Source organism: Marmota monax, unplaced genomic scaffold (assembly GCF_021218885.2).
Source record: "Marmota monax isolate L192 unplaced genomic scaffold, Marmota_monax_Labrador192_F-V1.1 WCK01_AAM20220418_F8-fsc00065, whole genome shotgun sequence".
Taxonomy (NCBI): Eukaryota; Metazoa; Chordata; class Mammalia; order Rodentia; family Sciuridae; genus Marmota; species Marmota monax.
In genome coordinates, this window is record NW_026694038.1 from 7,666,421 (window position 1) to 7,679,108 (window position 12,688).

Consider the following 12,688-nt stretch of genomic DNA (forward strand, 5'->3'; position numbering starts at 1 on the left):
GGTGTAATGTATACCCTTAGAGAAAACAAATTCATTGTACAAACAATCTCATTAAAACCACAGGCAGACATCTGGAGAATGTCTGCAAAGATTTAAAATCTCCCAACAAAGGTGCCTACGTTCACTTTGCTGGTGGAGGAAAAGTATGGAAAAAATAGAATTTTTTTTCCTCTGACATTATCTGTCTATCACATGTCTATCCCTCCATTTCTTGGGGGCACTTTTGAACATGAAAAAGCAGTATTTTTACATTAAATTATAAGCCATTGAAAAAGATACTTAGCTAACTTCATCTAGAGAGATTCTCTGTGGTCTGATAGACAGAAACTAAACAACTAATATAAATGCTTGATTTGTGTATCATGGTAAGAAGTGCAAGAGTTCTGGGGGTTTTAATATTTTTATGTACACATTTTATTTATTCAAATAATGTCTTCCTTCCTTTGAAAAAATATTTTGCTGTAAAAATGGGAGGTGAATTTCATGGAAAAAACACTGAAGGAGAATTTCAAAGAGTTCTCAGTTCTAAAAGAGGATATATATAAAACTAAGTTGAATAGAGTAAAAAGTATAAATGCTGAAGTACTGAGACCAAAAATGCAACTCAGGAGAGGGACAAATTTATCCTGTCAAAAACTGAATGGCATTGCATGGGGTGGGAGGTTGGGAGAAAATTAGGAGTGACTGTTAATGTGCGTGGGTTCTTTCAGGGATGAGGAAAATGCCCTGAAATTGGTTATAGTAACTATTCCACAATTCTGAATATACCAAAAACTATTAAATTGTACATTTGGGGTAAATTTAATACTGATATCAATATAAATTTATTAATATCTCCATAATGTGTTTTTTTTTTTTTTTTTTTTTGGTGCTGGAGATTGAACCCAAGATCTTGTGCATGTGAGGCAAGCACTCTACCAACTGAGCTATATCCCCAGCCCTCCATGATGGTTTTTGTTGTTGTTGTTGTTGTTGTTTTTTCTAAGTAAAGGGAAAGACCCAACAGAGAGTACTTTAAAAGATGAGCAAGTTAGGTTGGGGTTAGGATGGGGGTCGTAGAGTACTCTTTCAGGCAGATAGAAAATGAATTCAAGGATTAAATGAAATAGCATGACATGTTCAGGGAACTTCAGATGATTCAGGATTGAAATTTGAGTAGAAATCTGAAAGGAAGAACTGTAAAGAGGAGGCTGGGGTAGCAGGAAAAGGCCACATCATGAAGTCTTTTCACCTATGCCAAGGGACTTGGCTCTCATCCTGAGTTGTGCACAATGAGGAGACTCAGGCTCTTCATTCTCTGCCCTCCTGTCTCCTCAAAGACTTGCTCCATTGGTTGCTTCAGGAGAATTTCCACCAGCTTCTATAAACCTGTTTCCATTCTCCTGCCCCTATTTTCCTTCTATTACCACCTTAATCACTTTTCTAGAAAGAACAGTTTATGATAAATGCCTTACTTTCTCACCTCCTGTCCACTTTGCTATAATTATATTTCTGTTCCAATATTCCCCTGAAGTTGCTTCAGCAAAAATCACCAGTCACTTTCTAACTCTCAAATCCAGGAGATGACACTGAGTCCTTTCCTTATCTGCTCATTTTGGCCTCTTTTTTCTGATACTCCTCACTCTTGTTCACTTTATGATACACCTCCATTTTCAACCTTCTTCTCTTATTATTCCTTCTTATTATATTCTGCCTGCACTAAAAGTCACGGTTCCCCATGGCTCAATTCTAAGTCCTCTTCTCTTCTCATACCTTCTCTTTAGGTTGATCTTACTCTTATAATGTTACTTAAGATTTATACATAAATGTAGACCAGAGATGGAATCTCAAGTTTTGGCTAATGTTGATCATTACCTACTAGGCATCTGCATACAGTAGCATTTATTAAACATCACTGGATATTTATTAGAAATCAAAGTCAGCGCTGTGTGCTTATGACTATCACTAAGAATAAGGCACTTCCCCTGCCCCTTGGAGTAGGCATAAACACTAGGTTAGAACTACTTATTTCAGGAACCCAGAGGATCAGCAGTGAACCCTGCCCTGGGAGCCAGTAATATCTTGGTAGAGGAGGTGATGTGTAAAATTAACTTTAAACCCTGTCAAAGAGAAAAGTGCCACTTGAAGACAAAGGCAAAGGGCATTCCAAGCAAAGAACATAGGGTTAGCAAATGAGAAACTGCAAAGAGCAACTTGGAGCATTTAGCAAGGAAAGCTCAAACAGAGGCTTGGGATCACACAGACTCTTAATGTGTACATGGGACTGGAGCAAGATAGGTTGAAAACAGAGGCAGAGCAAGAACACATAGGGTCTCCAAGGTATTGTAATGTTAAAGAACTCTGACTTATCCAACAGTGTAGATAACAGGAGGGTGCAGTTGATGGAAGATGTTAGTGAAGTGGTCAGATCTGCCTTTTAGAAGAGAATTGTGTGCTCATAACATGGAAGACAAGTTGGGAGTAGAGGAAAAGACTGGGGACAGGAATATACATGTTCTTTTCTATATTCGGCACTACTGTTGATATGACTGTTGATAGTCATGAAAACCACTATGAGTGTATCATCTCTCCTGGGGCCCAGTTTTTTTTCTGCTTCATACACATATGCATGAAACACAGCTTATTTTTATGTAATCATTAAAGTGTTTCCACTTGCCAGACGCTCCAACATTGGGCATCCATCTACAAGATTAATAATAGCCTTGTACAGATGAAGTAAAATTTCTTGCCAAAGTTTAATAGAGTTTGCTTTTTTCCACTTTCAATCCCCAATGCACATACAGCCATGCACTCTGCATATTGGCTCTCCAATTCAACAAGCACAATATAAACAACAGTGAATAAGCTGCTCATACTCACGGTGAGTGTTGAACAGTCAGAGACATTCAACTCTTGCAAGTTTCTACAGTGGCCTAAAATCAAACAAGTTACACATTACTAAACAATATATTACAGATGTTTAAGCTTTTAAATGTTTAAATAAAAATTTAACATTTTAAATAGAACTTTGGAAGTTTTTCCATCCTACATTCAATGTGATGCATTCATTAGAAAACAAACAGAAACCTTGGAAATCATGTGTTCTAAGTATATGAGTGTCTTTTCCCAGAAAAACGATTTCTTTTGGCTTCAAATACAAAATATATACACATGTTTATTACTGTTTGAGGCTTACCAAAGGAAGGGAAGAAGAGAAAAATATAACTTAGGGAAAAACACTAAATACTTAAAAAGCTTTTAGTTTAGAACACTTGAAGAAAACATACTTGCTTTTTGTGCATGAGTTTTTATTCATTTTTTTCTTTTAAAATTATGAAAAATTTCAAACACAATAATTGAAATAGTTGCATAATGAGGACTTATAACTATCTAGATTATAATTTATATCTTACTGTTTTCTTTATTACATACACCCATCCATCTCTCAATCCACTCCTCATTCCATCTTATTCTTGTACACATTTCAAAGGAAATTGCAGACATCAGCATGCATAATATTATTTAACATGCATAATAACAAACAAAAAATTTGCTGTGTTTGTTTAGTTTAGGTTTACATACAATTCACAATGAATTGCAGACAGAGAAGTGGAAGGTTAGAAAGACTAAATGCCTGATTAGATTAGCTCTAGGTCCAGAGGCCACTGCACAGTTTATGCTTTCTTAGAGAACATAAGATGTGAGTATTCAATTAATCCCACTATTATGGATGATTACAATGCACCAATAAAAAAAATAAAACTAATCATATGTGCTGGGGGTGTAGCTCAGAGGTACAGTGATCCCCAGCATTAGGGAGAAAAAGAAGTAAATATAAACAAAACAAAAAGACACGCACACAAATAGCTAGACAGTGAAGTGTTACACAATCTGTGTCTTGAAAGCAGCTAGGGAGGATACACAGACCAGTGAATGGGGAGAATGCTTAAGAAGAGGATGAAAGGCATTCAAGGTGGAGGAGACCCCATGAAGCAGGAAAACTCCAGGCAAGGGGTGATACTAACATCAAAATGCTACAATGAATAGAAAGCACATCCGTCACTCATAACCACATAGTCCCATGCTACTAACAATGGACGTGTTATTAGTTATAAATCCATTTGAACATTTCTTCCTTTACCAAGAGTGGACTTTATCCTAAGTGATAAATGCCAATCAGAAATATTTTTAGAACTGTTTTTTTAATATTTATTTTTTAGTTGTAGTTGGACACAATACCTTTAATTTTACTTATTTGTTTTTATGTGGTACTGAGGATCAAATCACCTAGGGTCTCACCCATGCTAGGCAAGTGCTCTACCGCTGAGCCATAACCTCAGCCCCACAGAATTGTTTTAAGAAATAAAAACAATGCTTAAAAATGTTCAGATCATGGAAGTCCACCCAGTAAAACTTAAGAAAAAACGAGATTCCCCAAACAACATGGTAGTTTATGAGATAAATGTTCTTACAGAATAGTTATATGAAAGTAATTCATACTTTCAATATATATATATATATATATTTTTTTTTTTTTTGAAGAAATACAGTAATGAGCAGAATAGACAAACAGCCTTACTGTTGGGAAGTTTATTTACTAGTTAAGGGAGGCAATAAACAAAAGAAATCAAATATTTACAGTGACAGATGCTGATGGAGAAAAATAAAACAAGAAAGTTGATTTGAGAGTGCCTAAGGAAGGAGGGGTGGTGCAAGTCTAAATAGGGCTGAAAGAGAAGGCTTCAGTTAGCAGGTGGCATTTGAACCCAGGAGATCACAAGGACAATGCCATTTACTCTGAGCATTTCTGAAGCCATACTCAATATGACTGGGGATTGAAGACAGTAAAGGAAAGAAGCACAGCCATTAGAATCTTACTCTTTTTTGCAAATTTCAAGGATATAAGGAGAGTTCCTTTAATTTCCTATAAGTTTCACTTTTCATCATTCCGAGTCCTGACATTTGTGCAGGACATTCCCTGGGCTGGGTATTCTAAAGTACCTTACAATGCATGAGCCCCTTTCATTCTCCCCACCACATTAGGAGGGATCTTTGGTCCCATTTTACAGATGATGAAGATTAGGTTAAATAACTAGCTGAGCATCACATAATCAAGCAGGTAGAAGAGCCTTAATTTAAACTGAGGGCCCAAACATTTGAACACTAAACAAGGTAAGGAAGAGAATGTCAAGCCTTCTATACCACTGATTTGAAACGCCTTTCTAAACCAGGAAGGTGTTTGCTTAAAAAAGACTGCTATTTCAGTCACACACAATATTTGCAATGATTTTTAACTTTTAATGTGTTTTTCTGTTCCAATCTAGGAACTCTGAATCTCCCAGCTGGGTCTCATTGTTCCTGAACTGCATTTAGTTAAGATTACCCAAATTTGGATTTCAAAGGAATACTTTCTTTGTTCCATCTGTCACACCAAAGAATTGGGGCCAGCTGGATGTCAGGATGCGCGTGGTTACTATTGTAATATTGCTTTGCTTTTGCAAAGCTGCTGAGCTGCGCAAGGGAAGCCCTGGCAGTGTAAGAAGTCGAACAAATCATGGCCGGGCAGGTGGGAGCCGGAGAAGCTCCAACCCAGTAAAGCGCTACGCACCAGGTCTCCCCTGTGATGTGTACACATATCTCCATGAGAAATATTTAGACTGTCAAGAAAGAAAATTAGTTTATGTGCTACCTACCTGGCCTCAAGATTTGCTGCACATGCTTTTAGCAAGAAACAAGATCCGCATATTGAAAAACAACATGTTTTCCAAATTTAAAAACCTGAAAAGCCTGGACCTGCAACAGAATGAGATCTCCAAAATTGAGAGTGAAGCCTTCTTTGGCTTAAACAAACTTACCACCCTTTTACTACAGCACAACAAGATCAAAGTCTTGAAAGAGGAGGTGTTCATATATATGCCTCTCCTGAGCTACCTGCGACTCTATGACAACCCCTGGCACTGTACTTGTGAGTTAGAAACCCTCATTTCAATGTTGCAGATTCCAAAGAACCGAAATTTGGGAAACTATGCCAAGTGCGCAAGCCCACATGAACTAAAAAATAAAAAATTGCTGCAGCTAAAATCTGAACAGTTGTGTAATGAAGAAGAAAAGGAGCAATTGGACCCAAAACCCCAAGTATCAGGGAGACCCCCAGTCATCAGGCCTGAGGCAGACTCAACTCTGTGCTACAATTATGTGTTTCCCATACAAACGCTGGACTGCAAAAGGAAAGGTATGTTTCTTCCTTTTTCATTTTCATGGCCTGTTAGAAATGTTCTTTGAGTCTTATAATCCTCCTTACACCCCATCATACCTTCAAATTTTTGTCACTTCCACCAGAATTTTTTTTCCCAATGACAACAGAATCAACAGACCCCAGATTTTCTGGGGTCAAACAAGGTGGTTGGCAATTAGGGGACAGTAGAAGAGGCATGAAGTATCCCCTACTTGTTCCTGAACTGCATTTAGTTAAGATCACCCAAACTTGGATTTCAGAGGAATACTTTCTTTGTTCCATCTGTCACACCAAAGAATTGCAGCAATTTGGATCCTACTTATTTGCTCATCATAAGTTGTGGCTATAAGGAATTCCTCTTATCTTAAATCCAATTTAACTTATGTAGGGAAAACCAATGGGTATGAAAACAGGTGCAAATGCCATCTATGTCTATGTGACTTGACTTACATAAATTAAAGGTGTACATCTGTGAAGGAACAAAGTGTACATGGTGTACATCTGTGGAGGAACAACCTCAATAAAAAAAACATCTGCAGAACAAGACAGAGGACAGAATTCTGAGAGGACAGCACTCTGAGACAGAAGCCAAGCACTATAGTGATAGTGCTTCTGTATTTCATGCTTAGTCCCAAGGTTTTAATAAATACTTGCTAGTGTCCTACATCTTTAGGGTCCCCATATTATCCAGAAAAGGACCAAAAAGAATATTTAAAGAACTAAATCTAAAGTATTTAATCTAAGACTATGAGACTAAGGAAATCTTTCTGGAATATTACTTACTCTCTGCAAATCACTACCAGGTTTTCCATCCCACACAATCTTGTGCTAGTGCTGTGCAGGATTTGCACTTATAGGATAAAGTCCTGAACTAAGAAACAGATGGGAGATTTTACTAATGTTCTTGACAGGTTAGTGAAGATGGATATTATCAAAGTGTGGAGCAGGAACTGCTAATCTACTACATAATAACGAACCATTATAACAATGTTTATATGTGTCATTTCTGGCATGGCCTAATAATTTATGAGTAAAAACAATTACTATTTAAAGTCATATATCACTGGATTAGAGTCATAAAGAGCATTATATCATTTCCTCCATCTATTTTAGGAGGCTTTGCTTTGTTTTGTTTATTTGAGGGCAAGAGAAAGGGAAAGTTAAAAGAGCATAAGGGGCCCCTCTCAAGAGAAAACAAGTCAGGAATTTGTTAATGGTGACAAATCAGACAACCTGAGCCAGGAGTACATTTGTTTACTTTTAAGCAAAGTTGTGCTTAAGCTTTACCACTCTCTCCCTGGCTCTGAAGGTGACACCTGGATAAGCACATCACAACCATGTGGCATGGAAAGGTTTGTCTACAAGATGGCCTGTGATTTGTATGTAATTTGATGCCAGAGAGGAGCAGTTACAGCCTCATAACCTGGAACATGCTATGCTGAGTTCCTCTGAATTTGAGATAAGGTGCTAACTTAAAACCTACTAGGCTGGCGAGGATGTGGGGGAAAAGGCACACTCATACATTGCTGGTGGGACTGCAAATTGGTTAAGCCAATATGGAAAGCAGTATGGAGAGTCCTTGGAAAACTTTGCAATGGAACCACCATTTGACCCAGCTATCTCACTTCTTGGTCTATACCCAAAGGACTTAAAAACAGCATAATACGGGAACACAGCCACATCAATGTTTATAACAGCACAATTCACAATAGCTAAACTGTGGAACCAACCTAAATGCCCTTCAGTAGAGGAATGGATTAAAAAAATGTGGCATATATACACAATGTAATATTACTCAGCAATAAAATCATGGCATTTGCAGATAAATGGATGGAGTTAGAGAAGATAATTCTAAGTGAAGTTAGCCAATCCCAAAAAGACAAATGCTGAATGTTTTCTCTGATATAAGGAGTCTGACTCTTAGTGGGGTAGGGAGGGGGAGCATGGGAGGAACAGACGAACTCTAGATAGGGCAGACAGTTTGGAAGGGAAGAGAGGGGGTTAGCAATGATGGTGGAATATGATGGACATCATTATCCAAAGTACATGTATGAAGACATTAAATGGTGTGAACATACTTTATATACAAACAGAGATATGAAAAATGTGCTCTATATGTGTAATAATAATTTTAATGCATTCCACGGTCATGTATTTAAAAAATAAAATCAATTTATAAAAAAACAAAAAAGCTACTATGCTCCAACAACCCTAATTTTCAGGATGGTAGTAGTGTGCCCAAACATAGGTGAGTAAAACGAGGTTCATGGAAGTCCAGTCAGTTGGTCAAGGCCTCAAAAGTAAGCAGCAAAGCTATATTTGAACCTTGGTCCGATCCCCAATGAGCATCCTACTTCACGATGCTGTCTTCCAGAATAATCTGACCATGTTCAAAACAAGTATTGCCTCAACAAGAAGCAATAGAAAATTCCAAAAGACTTGGTAGATGTAATTTTTTTTGTAGCAATATTGGGTAGAATTTTCCCTGTTATGGTTATGGAGAGTAATTAGAGCTTCATGCTAAAGAATGTATGTTTACTAGAATTTCCTTTGTGATGCTTAGAATTATACATTTTGAACAAATACAAAGCAACTATCCTAAAGTTGTCCTAGAATACTTTATATGAGGTTCTACAGTTCAGGTTAAGTTAATTTGTCCTTGCTGCAGCAGGTATCAAAGAGAAAAGTAGGATTAAGGTCATTAATTTTCTGAGAAAAATACTATCTATACAAAATTTAAGACTTCTTACAGCTCTCTGAAGAGATAACATATTTTTCTTTTTTAACTATCTTTTTATTCTTGGGCCATTCCCCTCAGTTAGCCTATTTCTGCTTTTGTTTTGAGTTTCATTTTTTTTCCATAATTTTTTCTTTTTCTTTTGAAAAAATACATTATTTTATGATGTTCTTTTATCAACTTATTGTTGTTTACATACAATCTCCCAGACATGTGCCATAAATTCATCCCCCTGCTTCAAAAATATACATTTTATTTAGTGGGATACAATATGAAGTTTTATGACATACAAATTTAAACAATCCAATAGTAGATCGTACATTAATGGACAACACAAGCTCCCCTAAATGTTAGTGACTATGTATATAATTCATAGCCTATACTTTCCTTTCCAAAATACACTTCGAATTTTAATTGACAGTAATTATATGTACTTATGGGATTCAGTGTAATTTTTTAAAAAATATTTTTTTAGTTATAGACAGGTACAATATCTTTAATTTGTTTATTCATTTTTATGTGGTGCTGAGGATCAAACCCAGTGCCTCACATGTGTGAGGCAAGTGCTCTGCCACTGAGCCACAACCCCAGCCCCACAGTGTGATATTTTAATACATGCATATGATATAAATGATCAGATCAGGGTAACTGGCACATCCATCACCTCAGATGTTTACCATTTGTGTTGGAAACATTCAAAATCCCCTCTAAGAGCTATTTCAAAATATACAAATAATGTTGCTAACCACAGCTATTCTACTGTGCTACAGAACATTAGAAGTTATTCCTTCTTCTATCTGCACCCTGTACGTTTTAACCATTCTCTCTCCATCCTCCTCCCACACCCTTCCCAGGCAGAGTATATACTCTAAGATTATAAAATGGAGGATAATTTTGCCTTTTTAGCACTATAGATGGTTCACCATTGTTTATATAAATCTACTGATTCACTTGATCATTTATTCTTCATTTATTTATTATTTATTTATTTATTTATAGTTGTAGTTGGGCACAATATCTTTATTTTATTTATTTATTTTTATGTGGTGCTGAGGATCGAACCCAGTGCCTCATACATGCTAGGCAAGTGCTCTACCTCTGAGCCACAACCCCAGCCCCTATTTTTTATTGTTTTTTACTATAGTGTCAGTTCCTATGTAAAGGCAGAGGGCTTATTATGAAGTCAAACAACAACAAGTGCTGGCGAGGATGTGGGGAAAAGGGTACACTTGTACATTGCTGGTGGGACTGCAAATTGGTGCAGCCAATTTGGAAAGCAGTATGGAGATTTCTTGGAAAGCTGGGAATGGAACCACCATTTGACCCAGCTATTCCCCTTCTGGGTCTATTCCCTAAAGACCTAAAAAGAGCATGCTACAGGGACACTGCTACATCGATGTTCATAGCAGCACAATTCACAATAGCAAGACTGTGGAACCAACCTAGATGCCCTTCAATAGACGAATGGATAAAAAAATGTGGCATTTATACACAATGGAGTATTACTCTGCATTAAAAAATGACAAAATCATAGAATTTGCAGGGAAATGGATGGCATTAGAGCAGATTATGCTAAGTGAAGCTAGCCAATCCCTAAAAAACAAATGCCAAATGTCTTCTTTGATATAAGGAGAGTAACTAAGAACAGAGTAGGGATGAAGAGCATGAGAAGAAGATTAACATTAAACTGGGATGAGAGGTGGGAGGGAAAGGGAGAGAGAAGGGAAATTGCATGGAAATGGAAGGAGACCCTCAGGGTTATACAAAATTACATACAAGAGGAAGTGAGGGGAAAGGGAAAAATAACACAAGGGGGAGAAATGAATTACAGTAGAGGGGGTAGAGAGAGAAGAGGGGAGGGGAGGGGAGGGGAGGGGGGATAGTAGAGGATAGGAAAGGCAGCAGAATACAACAGACACTAGTATGGCAATATGTAAATCAATGGATGTGTAACTGATGTGATTCTGCAATCGGTATATGGGGTAAAAATGGGAGCTCATAACCCACTTGAATCAAAGTGTGAAATATGATATATCAAGAACTATGTAATGTTTTGAACAACCAACAATAAAAATTTAAAAAAAAAGGCAGAGGGCTTGTCTATTATACTCCCTTTAGTAGTGCCTGGCCAGGGCCATGTACTTTAGATTGGTGAAAATAATTCAGAGGTTTTTCTTTGCTCAAAAAAAAAAAAGGAATTTAAGAAACCTTTAAAAATAAAAATACATATGTTAGAAATCATAGCTAGAATATAAGCATGACAACCTGAATTTATCTGATCTAATTTTTCTTATTCCATTCTATAAATGAGTAACAAATGTTAAATATGAAAAATAAATGCTTAGCAATGTGCATCTCTAGCTCCCTGCCAGAAAGTAGTAATGCTTTTGATAATTATGCTTCACATTTTAGACACTGTATAGAATCTAAGGAGGCCTAAAACATGCCATCAAGAGAGGAACTAGCAGTAATATTAATGAATAACAGCTAGTACCTATATGCTCCATGCAGTGAGACAGAGGTTTTTTTGTTTTTGTTTTTTAAAATTTTTATTTATATATGATAGCAGAATGCATTACAATTCTTATTACATATATCAAGCACAATTTTTCATATCTCTGGTTGTATATATAGTATATTCACACCAATTTGTGTCTTCATACCTGTACTTTAGATAATAATGATCATCACATTCCATCATCATTAATTACCCCATCCCCCCTCTCGTCCCTTCCAAACTGTCTGCCCTATCTAGAGTTCGTCTATACCTCCCATGCTCCTGCTGCCTATCCCACTATGAATCAGCCTCCTTATATCAAAGGAGACAGAGGTTTATACGCACTGTCATTTACTCCTCACAACCCTAAAAGAAGTATTATTACTTTGATTTTATAAGTGATATATATCTCTAAACCTTCTCTGAAGTATAGAGAAGCTAACTTGCCCTTCAAAGATCACACAAGTTGTCAGTAACACAGTTTTCAAGTCATTAGCCACCAAGTAATGCCATCTCTCCCTTCAAGATTCTGGCTGTTATATATTATATGAAGAATTATTAATGTTTCCTGTACAATTCCTCCCAGTATTGAAGCCTCCTTTTAAGCTCTTTAGAAAAATACACATAATTGCATAGAGAGAATCTGCAATACAGATCCCTCTAGTGGGAGTTGAGCCTTTCCTAACTGACTTAACAATGAGTCAGATGGTATGCGTAGGGTCCCTAATGCCAATTCAACCACATAGACCTCAAAGATCACTATTTTTGCCTTAAAAATCTGACAGCAAGAAATAAAATAATAGTTTCTTTACTGAGAGACAGGCACTTTGCCAACAAAACTTAAGTCTTTCAAAGGGAATAAAATGTAGGATTAGTTGAAAGGTACATTTATGCCATATTGAGGTAAATGCATTTGCTAAGAACACAGGAAAACAGAGTTATTAAACTGCTTTTAACTTCACATTTACCAGGATAATTTACCATTTTCACTTCAAAGGTCAGGCTAGGGCAAATTGTGTAGGTAAATTGTCTCCAGCTGCCTCTGATGATAAAGACACAATTTTTTCCCTAAATCAAACTGTTGAGGATTTTTAAGTTTGCAATAAACAGGGTCATTCATCTCCTTAACTCCTACAACCAAGCTTTCAAATTAATTCTGAGGTTGCTGACAACCAAGATAACTACTAAATGGGGGAAATTAGAGGGAGAAACTTTCCCAATTCCCTCCTCAAAGTCAGTA

General features: G+C 36.8%; 2 protein-coding genes across 2 annotated transcripts in view; one reads left to right on the plus strand and one right to left on the minus strand.

Annotated features, from left to right (window-relative positions):
* The window catches only part of Fbxl13 (F-box and leucine rich repeat protein 13), a 210,281-nt gene that overhangs the window by 110,468 nt on the left and 87,125 nt on the right, over positions 1-12,688 (minus strand). Inside the window, exon 10 of the mRNA XM_046464167.2 lies at positions 2,860-2,912. Coding sequence (XP_046320123.1) covers positions 2,860-2,912 — 53 coding nt within the window. The remainder of the gene's footprint in view (positions 1-2,859; positions 2,913-12,688) is intronic.
* Positions 1-12,688, plus strand: part of Lrrc17 (leucine rich repeat containing 17) — a 31,195-nt gene that overhangs the window by 11,246 nt on the left and 7,261 nt on the right. The window contains exon 2 of the mRNA XM_046464205.2: positions 5,304-6,211. Coding sequence (XP_046320161.1) covers positions 5,440-6,211 — 772 coding nt within the window. The 5' untranslated portion in view covers positions 5,304-5,439. The remainder of the gene's footprint in view (positions 1-5,303; positions 6,212-12,688) is intronic.